The 19714-nt window shown below is 36.2% G+C and overlaps 1 protein-coding gene across 1 annotated transcript in view; it reads right to left on the bottom strand.

Moving 5' to 3' along the window:
- Positions 1 to 2145: 2145 nt before the first annotated feature.
- The window catches only part of itgae.2 (integrin, alpha E, tandem duplicate 2), a 120785-nt gene continuing 103216 nt past the window's right edge, over positions 2146 to 19714 (bottom strand). Inside the window, exons 25-32 of the mRNA XM_028807184.2 lie at positions 18572 to 18652; positions 16416 to 16488; positions 14056 to 14142; positions 13934 to 13960; positions 7648 to 7728; positions 7470 to 7553; positions 6233 to 6343; positions 2146 to 3470 (exon numbers count right to left, since the gene is read on the bottom strand). Of these exons, the coding sequence (XP_028663017.2) occupies positions 3390 to 3470; positions 6233 to 6343; positions 7470 to 7553; positions 7648 to 7728; positions 13934 to 13960; positions 14056 to 14142; positions 16416 to 16488; positions 18572 to 18652 (625 nt within the window). The 3' untranslated portion in view covers positions 2146 to 3389. The remainder of the gene's footprint in view (positions 3471 to 6232; positions 6344 to 7469; positions 7554 to 7647; positions 7729 to 13933; positions 13961 to 14055; positions 14143 to 16415; positions 16489 to 18571; positions 18653 to 19714) is intronic.

The raw sequence follows: 19714 nt of genomic DNA, 5'->3' as shown, positions 1-19714 counted from the left end.
AGATACCGGTAAGGAGTCATGAGAGGTTAAATTGTACATCAGATTTTACCTTCTCTTTAGCTTTACATGACAGTGGTTTTACTTCATTATTTTGTATTTTACCAGTTTAATGCTTCTTTATTAGTTGTAACCAGTGAATTATTATAAGTTCAAATTAAAACCAGTTTCATTGAAGGTGGTTTCAAAATGTTTTTAAAATGTATTATGATACTGAATGTTTTGAATAATTGTCCATTTGTGTTCCAAAATATTTCAAACAAACAGAATATTTAAAATATATTTTTAAATATAGTTTCTCAAAGTTGTTTTAATATTTCATTGCAAGGAACACTGGAAGTCACAGTGAGTGAATGGCAGGAATTAAATCTGCAGCCTTGTAGATTGCTGTCCAACACTATCAAATTTAACTAACACAACGAGTTTTGGGTATCACCATCCACACATTTTATATTGCATCGGCAGCAGACCTACGCTTTTGAGACATTGAAACTTCAACTGTTATGGGGGCCCCTTCGCAGCCAGCAATGAAGTCTGGGTAAGCAATGGTCATAAAAACAATAAGCTTAGGCTAATCTAACAATATTTCACCTTCATTACTTACCTTACTTTTCTAAATAAAACTTGTATTTTTGAGTAGGGGTAATTCAAATATTATATCCTTATGAACACTTTATTGAAAATAAAATTCATGTTTAGAATGCTATCACGGGTGCTATCACGTTGAAAAGGCAATCACAATGCTAACATGATTCACATTAAGTTGTCACTGATAGTAAGTTATTAATTAGTTTTGTAAATTAGGCCCAGAAGATGGACTAGCACAACTCCCACTGATGTACAGTTTTACCTCAAAACACATAACAGTACTACCTCTACATCTACTCCCCACAAGTAGGTTATGTGTATATCAGCATCAGTTTTATCCACTGATAGAAAAATGTGATAAAATGGTAGGTTGGAATAGCAGTCACTGGACTAACATGAAGAGAAAAAGTTGAAAGAAGTAAATAAAGGCCATCATACTGTAAGTAACATGATCAAAGAATTGCACAAGGTTGTAATGGACAAAAATGCACATTTAATGACAGAAATGTTAGTGAAGAGCCCCTAGCATCAGAAAATCCAAGAGAGAACAATACCATCTCTAATATGATAATTTGGTTAAAGAAAAGTGAAAGAGGACCACATTAGAATAATTATTTTAAGTATGAAAAGACATGAAAAGATGATATATTGTAACAATAAATGTTTCATTTAGTTAATTTTCACTTATAGGAAAAATGTGAAAATAGAATTATTGAAAGTAATATAATAAGGCATGGTCTTCAGAATCCATTAGTTTATCTCCGAAAACGATTTAATGATTTAATGAACATTACTTCTGGACCATTGTCTGGACCTTAACTAGATATTTGTCTACTTTCTGCTGCATGTGATAAATGCTCTTTCATTCTGATCCATTGTATGTGAGGAAAAGCAAGCATTTAATAATTGCTTTAGCTTCATAAAATATGTAATTTATGAGGAATACTATCCATTTAAGGTGGTAACATTGCTTATAGCACAGTTGGGCATCACACTTGGCTTTGTTTTGTATTGCATACATGCTTTTTTATTTGTCACATTCTATCTGCAATATTTTTGAATGACTAAATTTGAATTTTCTGGTAGTACAATGGTCAGAAATGCTAATGCATAACTTTGGAGTCCTGGGTTCAAGTCATTAAGTCTGCACCGTGGATGTTTGCATGTTCTATCTTTGTGTGTGTGATTTTGGCACTGAGGTTCTCGCTCCAATGACAAACATGTTTGGTTAACTGTGCACCCTGTAATGGCCTGGCATCCCTTCCAGGACTAGTTCTTGCTTTATGCCCAGTGCTGCGAGTGTAGGCTACAAACCCCTGTGATTGCTAAATAAAGGGCTTTGATTATGGTACCACTGAAGCATAGCAGGTAATGCTACTGTCTCACAGATCCCAGGACATGGTTTCCAGTCATAGTCATTCACCATCCATGTAAAGTTTTCATGTTTACCCTTATGTCTGCATATGTCTATGCTAGGTACTGTGGAAAAAGAGTACTGGCACCCCAACCTGGTGACCTATTCTCCCTGTATAGTTTGGAGGCAAGGAACACAGGCAGGAGGAGGTGAAAACCAATCTTCTTTTATTTTTCTAAGTCTTGTATGCAAGAGGTAACACTCACAGAAACACGTGCACCAAGCTGGCAGTGAGTAAATGCTACAAAGAGGAACTGGTGCAGTGCTCTTTTAAAAACTATCAATCAGATTACAGTTCCAAGGAATTCATTGCATAAGTAAAAGACCTTTAACATTATTAGTTACATTCAGCTGCTAACAGCATATGGCAGACTGGTAATACATTAAATGGTCACAACTGACCAGGACCACTAGGCTTACTGGTAGTCCTTTGGTTTCATTGACCCATGAGTTCAATTACCTTAAAGTGAGTACATGGTGCACTGCTGCAGGTTACATCTGCACATCTGCAAAGTCCTGAGCTGTTAGACCTAACTCAGGTAACCACAAGTTCACTTTTTCAGCCTAGCAAAAACAATCAGCAGGAAGCTAGCCCAACCAAAACTGTTACAGAATGCACACTTTACAAAGAGAATACCTTTAACTTTATTTCTTTTATCTTTTGAAGCCATGCTTATTGTCTGTTGCATCAGATAATTAAAGCTAGATAATATGCTCCTTAATACAAACATATTAAATGAACTTTGGTTTCATGATATTACTTATTGTAACCTTTTAACAGTTAAACATAAGCTCAGAAGAGTAAGAGATTCGGCACAAACCCAACTGGTGTTGTAGCTGGTTTCCTTTTTAATAGCGCACCTACAATGAGTGCTCTTAAGCACTGAACCAGGGTTCAAATTCAATTTTCACAGTACTCAGGTTTCCTCCTTATTAGGTTAACTGGTCATTGTATATTGAAAGTGCATAATAAGCGGCATTTGATGGTCTGGCATTCCATCCATGCCTTCCACAATCTGATGCCTGAAAACATTCTGTAAAGACATAGTAAATTCAGAAAATGAACGAATCGATGAACAGATTTCTTTTCCCAGGAATGTGTTTTTTTACACACTCAAACCAATATCAATAAGAACAGGATCATTAATAAAATTAAATACAGAAATAAACTCTTAATATCAGTTACAAAATTTAATTCAAAAGGAAAATAGACCTTGAGAACAGAAAACAACTAACATGGTTTTCAAATAAACACTTAACTCCAGGAAATAATTTACAAAGATTTTTTTTCCTTCTGTTTTTTCCTTTTTAGGTTTAGTAATATCTATTATGACATCTTACTGAGAAGGTTGTGCACAAGTCAAGATGATTCAAATATTTAGCAATCATTTCACAAATCTTCTTTCTTGGTTTCCTCTTGCTGCTGGTCAGTCATCGTTTTCTCTTTATATTTTCGCTTAAAAAAGCCAATCTGTACAGATATATAAAAATTTCAAGTTATGTTACATGATAGGTTTCTGCTCACTGATATCACTGCCTTCAATCTAGACAGAGGAGAGTTGAGCAACACTAGTAGCATAGTCTAAAAATTAAATGAAGTTTTTATTTTTACTAGTCAATCAATAACTGACATATCTATAAAGTTTAAATGAAACAAATTTTCTTTTTACTCAAAATTAAGAATAATCTATGGAAAATATATATATATATATATATAATACTTTTTAAAAACCACACATATTAAGTTAAAAAGTGTACTAAAAAGTAAAAAATAAGTACATAAGTATACATATAAGCATGGTTTTTAAAAAATATTTTTTATATATATATTATTTTCAACTTTTTTGTCTTGGGTTTGTTTTAGCTCTATCCTATCTAGCGCCATCTATTGGTGAAATTTTGAACTATTCTTCATATGAAAATTTCATTTCTTAATTAACATGGATTAACTGATCAATTAGTGAAACTGATTATTGATTCATGTATTGTCATCAGAAGTAAATAAGTGTGCAAAATTTCAAGTCACTTGGACAACAGGAAGTGGGTTAAATATCAATTACAAGATTTGTACCAGACAACAAACAGGTGAAGTTAATATAAGCATGGTAAAATAAGCGTGGTAATAAAAAGAGGAACAAACAATGAAAATGTTTTCCAGTCATTAAAGTGTTTACATACCTTAGATGTTTAAAAATAATTCAAAAAATTTATACAACTTAAGAATTAAACTCTATCTAATCAGATGACTTACTGAATACACTATAGGGTGTTATTAGGTCGAGGCTACTACAGACAGATACAAAATTTGTGTTTTGCTTGATTAATCTGACACCCAGAGTAAATTATTTTAAACATGAATAAAGTAGTTGCCTGCTCTGTTTTCTGTTTGTTTTTCTAATTAAACAAATAAGTCCATTAAGACCTTTCTGATATTAAAAATGGCATATTAGCACTTCTGCGGTGGGTTGGCACCCTGCCCAGGATTGGTTCCTGCCTTGTGCCCTGTGTTGGCTGGGATTGGCTCCAGCAGACCCTCTTGACCCTGTGTTCGGATTCAACGGGTTGGAAAATGGATGGATGGATGGATATTAGCACTTTTGATGTAAATGTAACACATTTCTTGTTCCCTGGTGGAGGTATTTGGTGGAGAATTAAGGGTTTTCCTCTAATTTAAAATGTGAGTATAAAGTGTTTATCCAAAGACATCTTCTGTCCATGCATGACCTGTGTGTTGTATGGAGAGCCCACTACTACATATAGACTATGTTCGGGTACTTCATTTAATCTCCACACAAGAAATTACATTGTTTGAGTAATGCAGATATTGATTACATAGGTTTCATGAAATCAGTTACACAGTAATGAAGAAAAAATATCATGATTGTTTCAGCAATATTAATGTCATGTTGCTTTCTAGTTGTCACTGCAATCATACTACAAGAAAGTATAAAATATATGACAAAAATAAAAGCAATGGTTAATCTAATATTGTAAAAAACCTCCAGTCTTTAAACTATTGTCTGATGTGATGCTGCAGACTACATACAACCAGTTATGTATATACTGTAGACCACGGTTATTCCCAAACTGGATTCCAAACTAATCATGTGTCAAATAGTAAGAATGTGTTTTACTTTGATAGAAAACACTCATTAATATTTCAAAACAAAAAAGAGCATAGTCTTTGATTACTTGATTTTATCTTTCGCACAGATCCATTAAGGTGTCCATTTCTGTTTACCACTAGAGGTCAGCTGCAGCTTGTAATTTCCCTCAGAATTCACAGGCACATACATTAAATTCTATATAACAAACTTAACTAACAGGGCATGACCTAAGTGGTATAATAAATCATTTTACATAATTCATATGTATAACATAACAGTATATACAGTAGTTATCCAATTGATATTTACTGATTAATCACTCATGGATTACACAGGGTGTAAATAAGAATGTTAAATATGGCTCACCACTCTCCATCAGCAGCTCTTAAAAGAATATACAACCTCATACCATTAGTATTTAAAGTCACAACAAAATGCTTTAGCTTAGAGTTAAGATGCGAGCTGGGAGCAAAAATTTGTTGGCAGAAAACAAACAAGACCAGAATGCTAATGCGCAAGTAAATGTGTCAAAAGGAGACATTGTGGTGAACCAGTCAACTCTTTTGTTAAAAAGTTAAAAAAAATTTTTTAATTACTTATTTATCTATATGCACATTAAAAATGTAAAGATCTATACTTTTAAATTGTGTCTAAATTGCTTTATACAAATAGGGATTCTGAGTTTTTTTTTTGTGGATGAAATATTTTATTTCCGACTGCAGAGAACACTTTTCATACATACTGCATTAGTACTTTTCATAATATTATTTAGTTTACAGCAGCATGGTTGTATAGTGCTCAATATTGTTGCCTTACAGTTTTAGTCCTGGATTTAAATCATGACAATGTACCTGTATACATTGTATACAATGTATACTGTAGAATAAGCACATTCTGACTTAATCTACGCAAGCTGCAGGCTTCCTTCAATAGGGAACCTGATGTGGGGTTGGGACAGATCCAAAAGACATATAGACTGCAAGAGCCAGTGCTGCCTTAATAAGCTCCTGCATTCCTGAACTGAATTAACCAGGTTTCAGTATTCATTGTTATACCTAACCAACTGATAAAAGAAATTTAGAAAAAAGGTTTAAGAGAATCCACAAATGATTTAATTCATACTTACTTTAAAAAGGATAAATATCAGGACAGCTAGAATCACAAATCCTGCAACAGAACTTCCTATCATAGCAGGTAGATATGAATTTTCTTTTAATATATCCACAACCAATGGTACCTGTAGTTAATTACATAGAATATAAAACACTAATTCAGTAAAGAAACACTTTTTTTACATAGTACTATAGCAAATAAAAAAAAATCTTCATGTTCTTTGTTTGTCCTTACTTCAGCCTCATTACATTAGGCTCACAAATCACAATTATCAAGTAGTTATTTTTCAGTTGTGGTTGCAGCAAATGCATACATACTATGTGGAATGTTTTGTAGGAGATTCAATAAGAGTGATGTAGCACTGCTCTATGCATTTGTGGAGAGAGTGTCTGTTTCTGCACTCCCTGTATTAACACAAATCCATTTCAGATGGGCACAGGATACTGGCAAGAGTTTAGCGTCCCATATTGTCTATGATTTTTACACACTGGGTACAAATACAAAGCCAGTGCTTTAGAAGTACTGTATTGTAGCTTGAGAGTCTGAGTAACATCTGTGCTCTTTGTCAATGTTGTTCTCTCTCTCGTGCTCTGCTTGGTTAAAAGATGGTCTTTAAAGTTAAGCTAGTGACTACAGGCACATGAGATGAGCTTTTGCAGGAAACATGGAATTTTTATTTAAGCTTAAAAACACAGCAAGTGTAAAATCTGAGTTATTCTCACATTTGACCTGGCTCTGAGATATTGTTATAATTTGCCTTAAACAAGATGTTTTATTAGCTTAGAGCCAATAGGAGTGATGGGGCAGGGAGAATGAAAGATGTGAAAGGTGTGAACTTAAGGGGCTTCTGGTGATTCTAGAGAGGTGAAAAAGGGGATATGCCACTCTACCTGAAAAGAGCCAAACCTCTTTTTGAAACAGTCCAACATGTACAACGGGATTTACTATTCTTACTACAATATTTCATTAGGTTCCCGGAGTTCTTCCTGTGTTCATCAGATTTGTTAATTTACAAAATTTAATCTTTGAGGTCAGTGTAGATGTAGCCATTTCAGTGAGTGTGCCCATTGGTAGAATGGCATACCATCTAGCATTGGTTTCTGTCATGCACCCAATACTGCCTGAACTGCAACCAGCTCTCTATGACCTTGAACTTGATATGTGGGTCAAAATGTGTAGATGAATTGATAGATGCAGTAACAATAGAGCGACACAGTTTAAAAACATACAAAATAATATTTTGTCAGTACCTCTACTTGATAACTTCCTCCATTGTCTAAATATAGGTCTTCATTATAACTAAGAATAGCAACTGCTGTAGTGTTGTGAAGTTCCTTAAAAATAAAATAACAATAATTAGTTTCAATGTAACTTTTTTTACAAATAGATTCTTGCCAAAATTGAAGAGGAAAGCATGCCTTATGTCACCTTTTCAAAATTCACTATAGTATCAACAGTAATGTTAGCCTCCGAAGCCACAAATCTGCATGTAGTGATGTAATGTTCAACCTACAAAAGATAAAAAGTCAGAAATTACAGATATGAGTAAATAACATGTTTGTTAAATTAATACACATGATAGGTTAAGACTTTGGACTTCAAACCTGAGGTTGTGGGTTCAAAGCCCAGTACTAACATAACACTTGTAACAGATGGGACACATCAGCTGGGTCCCTGGCCGAGATGGAATAGGGACTCTTACCTGGCTGGGAGGCCAGTGCAATAGAAGGACAGTACTTTCTCCACATTAGATGGCAGCATCCCAGGACCTGGATACCCACAGGGCATGCTAGGAATTGGACTCCTGGAGTGCAGCCATGTTCAGTCCCATGGGTGTCACCAGGGATTGCCATGGGGATGACCCGAAAGTGATTCGACCAGACCACGTCCAAGCACCGGAAGTACTCCCTAATCTGTGATAAAAGCTTGCCTGGGAGGAGTGAGGAGAAAACTGAGACACAGAGATGGAAGAAGAGTAGTTGGTGTTTTTGTTTTACGTATATAAAAGAAGCTTTGGCATTTGAGTTTAATAATCTTTTATTTGAAACCGGGAGTTGTGTCGCTGTGGTTTGGTGGGGTAAGGATTCTCTGGCCATCTGTTTGGAAGGAGCTTTGAAACAGGAAATATTCTTGTGACCCAACTGACGCAGACCAGCTCTTCATGAGGCCAGCAAACCATGGCAAAAAGTTCCAGAAAACTGGTTAGTGTAGGGACCTCCTGGACTACATATCCCAAGTATCTCTGCAAGACTCAACCAGGCTTGCTCAAAGGATGTCTAGGCCAACTAGCTCCAGAGGAGTCTGAAGCATCCCTGAATCAGAAAGGGAAAGAGTAATGGAGCCAGCCACATTAAGGAGATCTTGATGATGTTAACACTTGACAAGGATATAGGAAGCATTCTGCAACCAATTGTCATACACGTGCAATTAGGAGGAAGCTGAGTGGACCAAGTGGACGTAATTATCTGCCAGGCCAGGGGGTGGCAGGGTGTGCTAAACCTTTTTCTGTTGTCTCTGCAGGTCAAATACTGGGAAACCTACAATGATGACACTTCCGGTTCTGGAGCAAAAAAAAAAAAAAAGAAAAAAAAAGAAGAAGAAGAAAAAAAAGATACCACTTCCGGTTCAAGTGCCAAGAACAATGCCACTTCCGGTTTCCGGCCTCAGATGATATCACTTCCGGTATCACCCTTTAAAGCCTCCATCTTTTCCACCACTAGATCAGTTCAGTCTGGAACTCAACCATGCACATCAGTGCCTATCTCAAAGCTCTTTTTGCAGCCAGGGATAATATAAGGGTGGCTGCCCCAATCCTTTCCAGCGTGTTGAGACTCATTCTTTTACACAATACAAACCTTGCTGCGGGTGCTGGAAATGATTACAACAACAGTGAAAGGGATTGTTCTATGGCTAAGGCATTGCTACAGGTGATGGACTCCTCTCTGAAATGAATGAGCATACAACTTGTGCCCAAATTTGATTTGACTGTACAGGTGAGTGTTTCCTGTACAGCAGAAAATAAAGGAAAGTAAAGCAAATGGGTCCCTGAAGTAAGTGAAGGGAACTGAGTTGCCGTTGTTCCAACAAGTGAACAATGTATAATGGTGCCCTGGTAGTAGAAATAAAATCAGATCTATCTGCCTTGGGGGGAGTGGAGAGATGGGGGTGGTAGGTGCTGTGCCTACCTTTTATTAGACTTTTTCAAAAAGAGTTCTTATACTTCAGTTGCTGCTTTTTCCCAACACTTTTGTAAAGAGATCAGCACAGTTTCTGCCTGGTAAAATACGAAACCATGCAAGGTGCCCATAATCTCTAAGTACTCGAGTTGTTGGTCAGAAAAGTATCCATACATACTGAGGAATCCAAGTTGGGTGAAAAAGATGGAGTTCAGTATAAAATGGGCCAGTTTATTACTGCCATCGTCTTATTTTTCCTGACTCCTACAAAACCATTTACTGTTAAAAGGGGTACTGACAACAAAAGGTCCATCTTTAACCCATAGAGTGACTCGGTTAGAAAGTCAGTCTCCTAACAGTCAAGAACAAGAATCCTTAAGGTCATGTGTTCTGGAATGAGCCCACAATGAACCAGAATCCTCAGAGCAGAGGGTGGAGTCAGGATTTCCCTCCTGCTTCTGAGTGTGCAAGGGAAAACACTTGGTGGGAGAATTCTGGTGCTATGCGTGTCATGGCTGGAGACATAACACCTACAAAGTACACAGAAAGGTTTGTAAGTGCAAAAAATGTGAGCAGGACAATACTGCTGCTGAATGTCCTCTTTCATATCCTTTCAGAAGAATATACCCCTTGTTAGACTGGCTGCCTAGCCCTACAAGGCTCAGACCAAGGAGAGACAGTGTAACAGATGGCACGTTTTGGCTTGTATCCTGGCTGGGATGGAATAGGGATTCTTACATGGGACTTGTGTCAATGTGCATGTGTCTGGGGTTCGGGGTGCTGCAGTGCTCCCTACAGGTCATACACAAAAAACACTGGATTTTCTATCATAATACAAAAATCTTTCATTTTCTCTGGCCTGCTTGGATTTGGACTCAGCTTTGTTTTAAATAGTATTTTTGGACTTTATATATTTAACTTCAGATGCAGACCTTTACATAAACAGCAGAATGATCCTATACACAAGGTTTGGTACTGTTGCAGATAAAAATGAAGACCAGGCTACCTCCTCAGACTTGTGCACGTTGTGCTGTTATGGGAATAGTCCAACGCCCACACTACATTCACAGGGGCTCCTGTCGCAGTTCTGCTTGTGTCTGGAAGGACTGCTGTGGTTGAGCATCATCTGTCAATCACATCTATTTAAAGACTATGTAAAGTATTCAGCTGTCTGTTCTGTCTTAGTTTGTTACCCCCCTTCTATTGCTTTCTTAATCTGTTATTTTTAAAATGTGTATTTCTATTCTTCTTTTTTATTTTGTTTTAATGTTTGTTTTATCTTAATTGATTTTATTGTGTAGTACTTTGGTTGACATATATTGCCTTTTAAATGTCCTACATAAAAATATGACTTGACTTGACTTTACTCCCCTATGCATACACTTTTCTGCCTGTGGCAAAAACCTTATCCTACAAACTAGCATCCACTTCTCTGTTACTGCTGGACCCTTTGCTTGCACATCTTTGACAACTAATGCTTTCTAAAACACTGTAAGCAGCTTCCTCAATGCCAAAGACTGAGTAACAGGTGACAGATAATATGTAGTAAAAAGCAGAGGGTTAGATACATAAACAGGTACATTTTGAATCTGAAATAAAATCACAATTGAGATTGTGATTACACAACACATTTCTGCTTTAAACAGAGTTCAAAAAACAAATCAAGACAATTGGGACAGTCTTCATATAGCAATGTTGGCAGCTACAACGTTTAATTAATATTCAATTTGTCACAATGTTCTGTGTATTCATTTTGTGTATTATAGTCATATAACCTACTTACAAAATATGATTCTTTCACATGATTTTCCTTGTTATTTATAAACTCTTTTTTTCATTAACATGCTCTATTTGACTGTGAAAAAATATGTCTTGAGCTCTGGCAGAAGAAATCCTGATAAATTTTGTTCCCAGCAATTTTTTTAGATCTAGTTACAGACACTAATAGATTCATTCTACGAAAACAGTATACTGTTAAACTTACAAAAAATGTTACCACATATTAGCAATTTGAGACTCAACAATAGCTTGACCCTGGACATGCTGGAGTACCACAGCTGCTGATCTGCTCATCTGTGGGACTATTGAATAGTGGCATCCTATAGCCCTCCACCCTCCAAACATCTGCACGCCATGACAGTACCCATAATGGCCAGAACATTTCTGGTAAGTGCTGCATTTATCTTTGACAACTTTTATTGGGAGTGTATTGGGAAAGACAGATTATGGATTTGTATGCTAAAGTATTCTTTAATACAAGCTAAGTATACGCTTATTTGTTTAGTGATTGATTTGTGGTGCTGTCGTTATTTTGATGTTCTTATGGTAGTGAGGCAGCAAGTAAAATGGCCTTCCAGAGTGCATTTTCCAGCTTTGAAACTGATCTATCCATGGTGCTAATTCTCTCTGTTGGACAAATACCATCCCAGAGAAATTTGCAATAATTGCAGCTGAAAGAAGGTGAAGACCTGTGCAGATATATTTAGTGAATTATTCTCATTATTTTTGTTAATATTTGGACATGCAGGTTAGTGATTTACTGAGTGTCACATGGTTGGTCAGAAGTGAGAATCAAACTGGAAACCTTGTGGATTAATGTGTAGTTACTTATCCAGTATATGGACAAGAATCTAAGCAGTAGGCTAAAAGATTACATAATTCCTGAATGGTCTGATCCTCAATTATATATGAAGAACATAAATATTAATGAAAAAATAGAACATTTAACTCAAAATAGATATTTGCAAAGTCACTAGGCTATAAACGTCACATAAACTGTTTGGTAAGTTGTTCCATTAGTAACTTGTCTTAACTTTGATTAAAGAGCATGCTAAGTAGTATAAAATATTAACATTTAAGAGCTTAATTAATTGGAGTTTCAAGAAATCAGTATAGGATGGTATTATACATACAAATAAGCTTTGACTCCCTGCAGCTATATAGTTGGATAACTTTAGTTGGAGACTATCGGAGTAAAATATAATGTGTCACTACTCACCTGTTTGATAAAGATCAAACTAGGCCAAATTTCCTTACATCATGAGACCAAACTTGAGCCACATTTCTCATTATGTTGTAAACCAGCAGCTTAAAATTCTCTAATTATGCAATAATCATGTTTAACTCTTTTAATGTACACAATGCTAAATGTGATACATTTAAAATATGTCAGAATCACAGATTAATTTACTTTCACATATGATCTAAGATTCATTTTTTTTCCTATTGCCTGTATTTATTCCTCTAAAATAAATGTAATTTTCAATCTTCTTCTTCTTTCGGTTGCTCCCGTTAGGGGTTGCCACAGTTGATCATCTTCTTCCATATCTTTCTGTCCTCTGCATCTTGTTCTGTTACACCCATCACCTGCATTTCCTCTCTCACCACATCCATAAACCTTCTCTTATGCCTTCCTCTTTTTCTCTTGCCTGGCAGCTCTATCCTTAGCATCCTTTTCCCAATATACCCAGCATCTCTCCTCTGCACATGTCCAAACCAACGCAATCTCACCTCTCTGACTTTGTCTCCCAACCGTCCAACTTGAGCTGACCCTCTAATGTACTCATTTCTAATCTTGTCCATCCTTGTCACACCCAATGCAAATCTTAGCATCATTAACTCTGCCACCTCCAGCTCTGTCTCCTGCTTTCTGGTCAGTGCTACCATCTCCAATTAATATAACATAGCTGGTCTCACTACCGTCCTGTAGTACTTCCCTTTTAATATTAATTTATTTAATTTAATTAATATTTAATATTAAAAATATATTTCAGAAAAGGTCCATATTTACTTTAGCATCATTTATAAAAGGTCAGGTAGAAAATTCTTTTTTTATAATACCATTGGGTTATTTTTCTTCCTTTTTATTAAAATTGTTTTCTACATCAGTTAAGTTTGATGCAATTTTTCTGACTTTTTATTCAAAATAAAAATGGTGTTCATATTTACATATGGCAAATTTTTATTGCTGTGTTGCCCTCGGTAGCTCACAGCAGCTTTGCAAAAAAGCTACAGATGCACACAAAGCCCTTCCAGGAAATGATGTAGGACTCCATATTTCAGTCATCAAAGTACATGAATTTACCATGAAGGGATGACTGCTTATTGTTGGACTGCTCACCTCTACAGATCCCAGCAGGCAGAGATTATCAATGTGCAACCTTCTGTTAACATTTTCAGAATTCAGAAATCTTAGCAAAACACGATTAGTCTTAATAGCATATAGACATTATCTAAGCATTACACCACTGGATAAATATTTAATATTAGATTTTACATTAGAATAGTATAATGCACTAGACAGCAATTTCCTGTGATTAACACATTAGGCAAAATTACTGAGGATAATAAAACAAATTTAATAACATAACTGAGAATAGTTTAGAAGGCTTGAAAGTTATTAGTCAAAATGTAATTTACAATGTATTTGCAAAACATTTTCAGGGCTGATAAATCACTTTAATGTTTGATTGTACAGAAAAACGTATATCCTAGTTTCTATAAATACTTTAAAATAAAAATTTTTTAAAAAAACTTACCAAACAATTTTGAATCTCTGATGCATTCTAAAATAAAGAACAGTTCAGCATTTTTAAAACTATAATAAAAAAAACAAATAAGAAAAATGATATTGAATGGCAGGTTTTATTATTTTCATCACCTGTGTAATGGTTGCTTTTATATCTTCTACACTCGTAACATTGATTGCCAAATTAAATTCTGCACCAAAGAAGTTTTCTCCTTTCACCTAAATGGAAAAATAGTACATATAAATATTAAGTTTGCAATTGACATAAATATCCTTAAATGTAAAACTATTTCTACATTCTGAGATGTCAAAATTTATTGAGAAGTAAAGCATAACACCTGAGGTGTGTTACTGTAGAGGTTATGTTTTAAAAATAATATGCATAAGTCTGACTGCTCAGATTCATACAATCAGTATTTTAAAAAATCCTGCATTTTAGCAAGTGACATAAATCAGTCAATCAATATTTGTGTTCATTTCAATCCTTCACAGCTCACATAAACACAAGAACTTAAATTATCAAGATAAGGATTCATTCAGCACATGATACGTTTTGGGCACCAACAGGCTCTCTTCTTACAGTGTGTGGCTTGTTTCATTCTCATAAAATTGTTTCTAATGTGCAAAATTGTAATAAAGTATATCATCATTTTAATCCTTACATTAAACTAGTTTATGCCTAAGAACTGGGATCATTACTATTTGCTATGCATAGTGTCCATCCATCCATCCATTGTCTCCCGCTTATCCGAGGTCGGGTCGCGGGGGCAGCAGCTTGAGCAGAGATGCCCAGACTTCCCTCTCCCCGGCCACTTCTTCTAGCTCTTCCGGGAGAATCCCAAGGCGTTCCCAGGCCAGTCGAGAGACATAGTCCCTCCAGCGTGTCCTGGGTCTTCCCCGGGGCCTCCTCCCGGTTGGACGTGCCCGGAACACCTCACCAGGGAGGCGTCCAGGAGGCATCCTGATCAGATGCCCGAGCCACCTCATCTGACTCCTCTCGATGCGGAGGAGCAGCGGCTCTACTCTGAGCCCCTCCCGGATGACTGAGCTTCTCACCCTATCTTTAAGGGACTATGCATAGTGTATATTTGTGATATTATTCACACATTATATTCACTTATACTCTTATGCTAAGAAACTCAGCAGATATCACAACATAACAATTCAGTTTTAGTAATGAGAAACACTGGATAAGCTGTAACTACAGGGTGTCCCACTCGGGAGTACAACTTTAAAAATGCGAATTAGTCTGCAACGCGTGCATGTATCATCATGCAACAAGGTTCAAAATATTCCTTATTTAATGAAGAATTGATTCTGTGTCATAAAGAGGCGGGCACTATAGCGGGCGCCGCTACGGGGCAACAGGACGGGGCAACGTGCCATACCTCTCATGCCAGTATGGAAGAGATCCGATCGTTTTTTGGAGACAGGGTGATCTCGAAAGGTTTGTGGCCACCTTGATCGCCCGATTTAACTCCCCCAGATTTTTTTCTATGGGGATATTTAAAGGGCAAGGTTTATGCAATCAAACCCAGGACCATCGAATAACTGAAAGCAAACATCGAGCGTGAAATTGTTTCCATCGACAGTGACACGTTGCAGAGAACATTCTCAAATATGGATCGTCGCGTTTCCTTGTGCGCGGTCGTTGGGGGAGGACATTTTCAGCACCTTTTGTAATGTGGACTTGTTTTCCACTAAATACAGGTATGTTCAGTTCTTACAGCTCGCCTTTACGTTCACGCGTTCGCGAGTAATTCGCATTTTTAAAGTTGTACTCCCGAGTGGGACACCCTGTACTTGTTCTTAAATTCCAGGAATCCAGTTTGTTGTTACAAATTCTGCAAACAGTAATACAGCATTGCCATTCCTGAAATTTGAAGGCTTGAAATCAGCTACTATATACTTAGTAAAAACGTTTTGATGTTGATGAAAAAATTCTAATGTTCACCTGGCCTTTAGTCTTTACATTATTGCACTAGATATCTTAGATATGCTTTATCCTCTTTCATAGCTTGACTGTTTGTTGACTGTGGGGAATGATTATTACTGTTTTCCTTATACTGAATGGTTGTACTGATGATTTACAATGTTTGTATCTTCTTTGCCAAACCAAGATCCATGCATTTGGAAGTGTTATATCAATAATATAAAATAAACTAAAAACTGTAAACTGATTGCACAATGCAGAAGACCTCGGTAATACAAATAATGTCTTGTAAAAGTTAGCTCTAAACTTATTCCTGCCAATATAAGAGGTAATCTATTGGTTTTTAAATTAAGGCTCAACACCCATAACATCAAAACAGTATACGGTTATTAGAGCTCATTGCTAACAATAATTGAGCTATGCACTGACTACAAAAATGCATTGTGAAGTTATGTTTTTGTACCTATGACCCATTTTCTTCATTTTGTAGGAAGCAAGTGTGTCAAATTACCGACCAAAATCCATTTTTTAAAAATTACTCCTGAGATGATTGTCATACCTCAAACAGAAACTTGACAGGATGCTTTCCTCTTGCATCTTCACTTAATGCCAGAAATGCTGGTATAGTGCGTCTTTTCAAAGAAAAAAAAAAAATATATATATATATATATATATATATATATATATATATATATATATTGTGTTAAAAAAGAAGGAAAAATACTTAGCCTTATTTATATTGAGGTAAATGGCAAAATATAACATGCTAGCAATTCTTAGTCTATCATAAAGCAAGGGGGCATTTTGCAAATACAATCTATCCACCAAATATACAGTGGTGTGAAAAACTATTTGCCCCCTTCCTGATTTCTTATTCTTTTGCATGTTTGTCACACAAAATGTTTCTGATCATCAAACACATTTAACCATTAGTCAAATATAACACAAGTAAACACAAAATGCAGTTTTTAAATGATGGTGTTTATTATTTAGGGAGAAAAAAAATCCAAACCTACATGGCCCTGTGTGAAAAAGTAATTGCCCCCTTGTTAAAAAATAACCTAACTGTGGTGTATCACACCTGAGTTCAATTTCCGTAGCCACCCCCAGGCCTGATTACTGCCACACCTGTTTCAATCAAGAAATCACTTAAATAGGAGCTGTCTGACACAGAGAAGTAGACCAAAAGCACCTCAAAAGCTAGACATCATGCCAAGATCCAAAGAAATTCAGGAACAAATGAGAACAGAAGTAATTGAGATCTATCAGTCTGGTAAAGGTTATAAAGCCATTTCTAAAGCTTTGGGACTCCAGCGAACCACAGTGAGAGCCATTATCCACAAATGGCAAAAACATGGAACAGTGGTGAACCTTCCCAGGAGTGGCCGGCCGACCAAAATTACCCCAAGAGCGCAGAGACGACTCATCCGAGAGGTCACAAAAGACCCCAGGACAACGTCTAAAGAACTGCAGGCCTCACTTGCCTCAATTAAGGTCAGTGTTCACGACTCCACCATAAGAAAGAGACTGGGCAAAAACGGCCTGCATGGCAGATTTCTAAGACGCAAACCACTGTTAAGCAAAAAGAACATTAGGGCTCGTCTCAATTTTGCTAAGAAACATCTCAATGATTGCCAAGACTTTTGGGAAAATACCTTGTGGACTGATGAGTCAAAAGTTAAACTTTTTGGAAGGCAAATGTCCCATTACATCTGGCGTAAAAGGAACACAGCATTTCAGAAAAAGAACATCATACCAACAGTAAAATATGGTGGTGGTAGTGTGATGGTCTGGGGTTGTTTTGCTGCTTCAGGACCTGGAAGGCTTGCTGTGATAGATGGAACCATGAATTCTACTGTCTACCAAAAAATCCTGAAGGAGAATGTCCGGCCATCTGTTCATCAACTCAAGCTGAAGCGATCTTGGGTGCTGCAACAGGACAATGACCCAAAACACACCAGCAAATCCACCTCTGAATGGTTGAAGAAAAACAAAATGAAGACTTTGGAGTGGCCTAGTCAAAGTCCTGACCTGAATCCAATTGAGATGCTATGGCATGACCTTAAAAAGGCGGTTCATGCTAGAAAACCCTCAAATAAAGCTGAATTACAACAATTTTGCAAAGATGAGTGGGCCAAAATTCCTCCAGAGCGCTGTAAAAGACTCATTGCAAGTTATCGCAAACGCTTGATTGCAGTTATTGCTGCTAAGGGTGGCCCAACCAGTTATTAGGTTCAGGGGGCAATTACTTTTTCACACAGGGCCATGTAGGTTTGGATTTTTTTTTCTCCCTAAATAATAAAAACCACCATTTACAAACTGCATTTTGTGTTTACTTGTGTTATATTTGACTAATGGTTAAATGTGTTTGATGATCAGAAACATTTTGTGTGACAAACATGCAAAAGAATAAGAAATCAGGAAGGGGGCAAATAGTTTTTCACACCACTGTATATATATATATATATATATATATATATATATATATATATATATATATATATATATATATATAGGCTCAGTGCAGTGGTCTCCCCTCCTTCAACAGTTTAATCTGTTAATGGAAAGTTGATGAAAATGACAGATTTATTAAAATAAAAATAAAGACTGTAAAGAGGATATTTCAAAAGATAAGCGATGAAACTGAAAAATAATTTAAATAGCAGATGGTAGCAGTTGATCGTCTACCAACATTTTCTCTGCCTTTCTACTCACCCTTTAAGGAACATTTTGACAGAGTGCTTTGTATGAATAGCATAGCTGACTTTTTTGAGTAATTGTGATCCATTATTTTTACTGCAAGACAATAAAAGAATGTTCATTGCATATTTTTGAAACAACAATAATTAAATAATTTAGTGTCAGAGTCTCTGCAATGAGGTATAACTAAAGAATTAAATGATTACGATAAGTATTTCTTATGTGTACACTGCATTTTTAAAAGGCACATTCTGGATAAATAGTTCTTATGACACATTTCTTTAACTTAAAATAAAGTTTGCTTTAACAATTACAGAAGGGTTTTTACTGTATTGCCATTTATCAATTTTGATAGCAGTAATTGTATCATCGATATAATTCACCCACCCAATCTCTTGCTCTTCATTAATATCCCATACATCTATCCATCCATTTTCTGAATCTACTTTGGCATTAAATATGAAAATATTTCATATTCTGTTTAAATAAGCACATAAAAACTTTGTGTTGTGTGCAGTGAATGATATCCCAAGGCTCTTTGAAGAAAACATATTTACAGTCTTATGGAGAAATGGACCAACATCACTGTAGCAGGGGTTTTCTAATATTAATATCTCATTATTTGATGACTTTGTAAAGAAATTACACACGATGGCCAGTAGTGTCAAAGCCGTCTGTTAACCATTGTTTTAGGCTCAGTCTGTCCTTAAAGGATAATTTTGGTAGTTGAAGTTTTTACGTCAAAGTTATTTCTTCACAATCATGGTATACTGTATATGAATTTGCTTCATAAAACTTTGTTCTAAAGTGAAGAATAGTTTTTAAATGTAATAACTAACTGCTGTTTTGTTTTATAATAAAGTTAATAGGTACCTGGGTGTGTGGCGATATCTTTGCAAAAGGACAAAGGTCCAAGTCTTTAGAGCCTTGGTAATTCCTGTTTTGATATATGGGTGTGACACATGGACGCTATCCATTGATATGAGATGAAGATTGAAGTCCTTTGGTACTGGGTCTCATCGGAGAATGTTTGGGTACCACTGGTTTGACTTGGTGTTGAATGAGCGGTTGCTCATGGTGTCCCAAATGAGGTGCATTACCTGCATTGTGAGGGAGCGTCAATTACGCCACTACGGTCATGTGGTGCAACTCCCTGAG

Source organism: Erpetoichthys calabaricus, chromosome 8, assembly GCF_900747795.2.
Source record: "Erpetoichthys calabaricus chromosome 8, fErpCal1.3, whole genome shotgun sequence".
Classification (NCBI taxonomy): Eukaryota; Metazoa; Chordata; class Cladistia; order Polypteriformes; family Polypteridae; genus Erpetoichthys; species Erpetoichthys calabaricus.
This window is presented reverse-complemented; position numbering and strand designations above follow the sequence as displayed.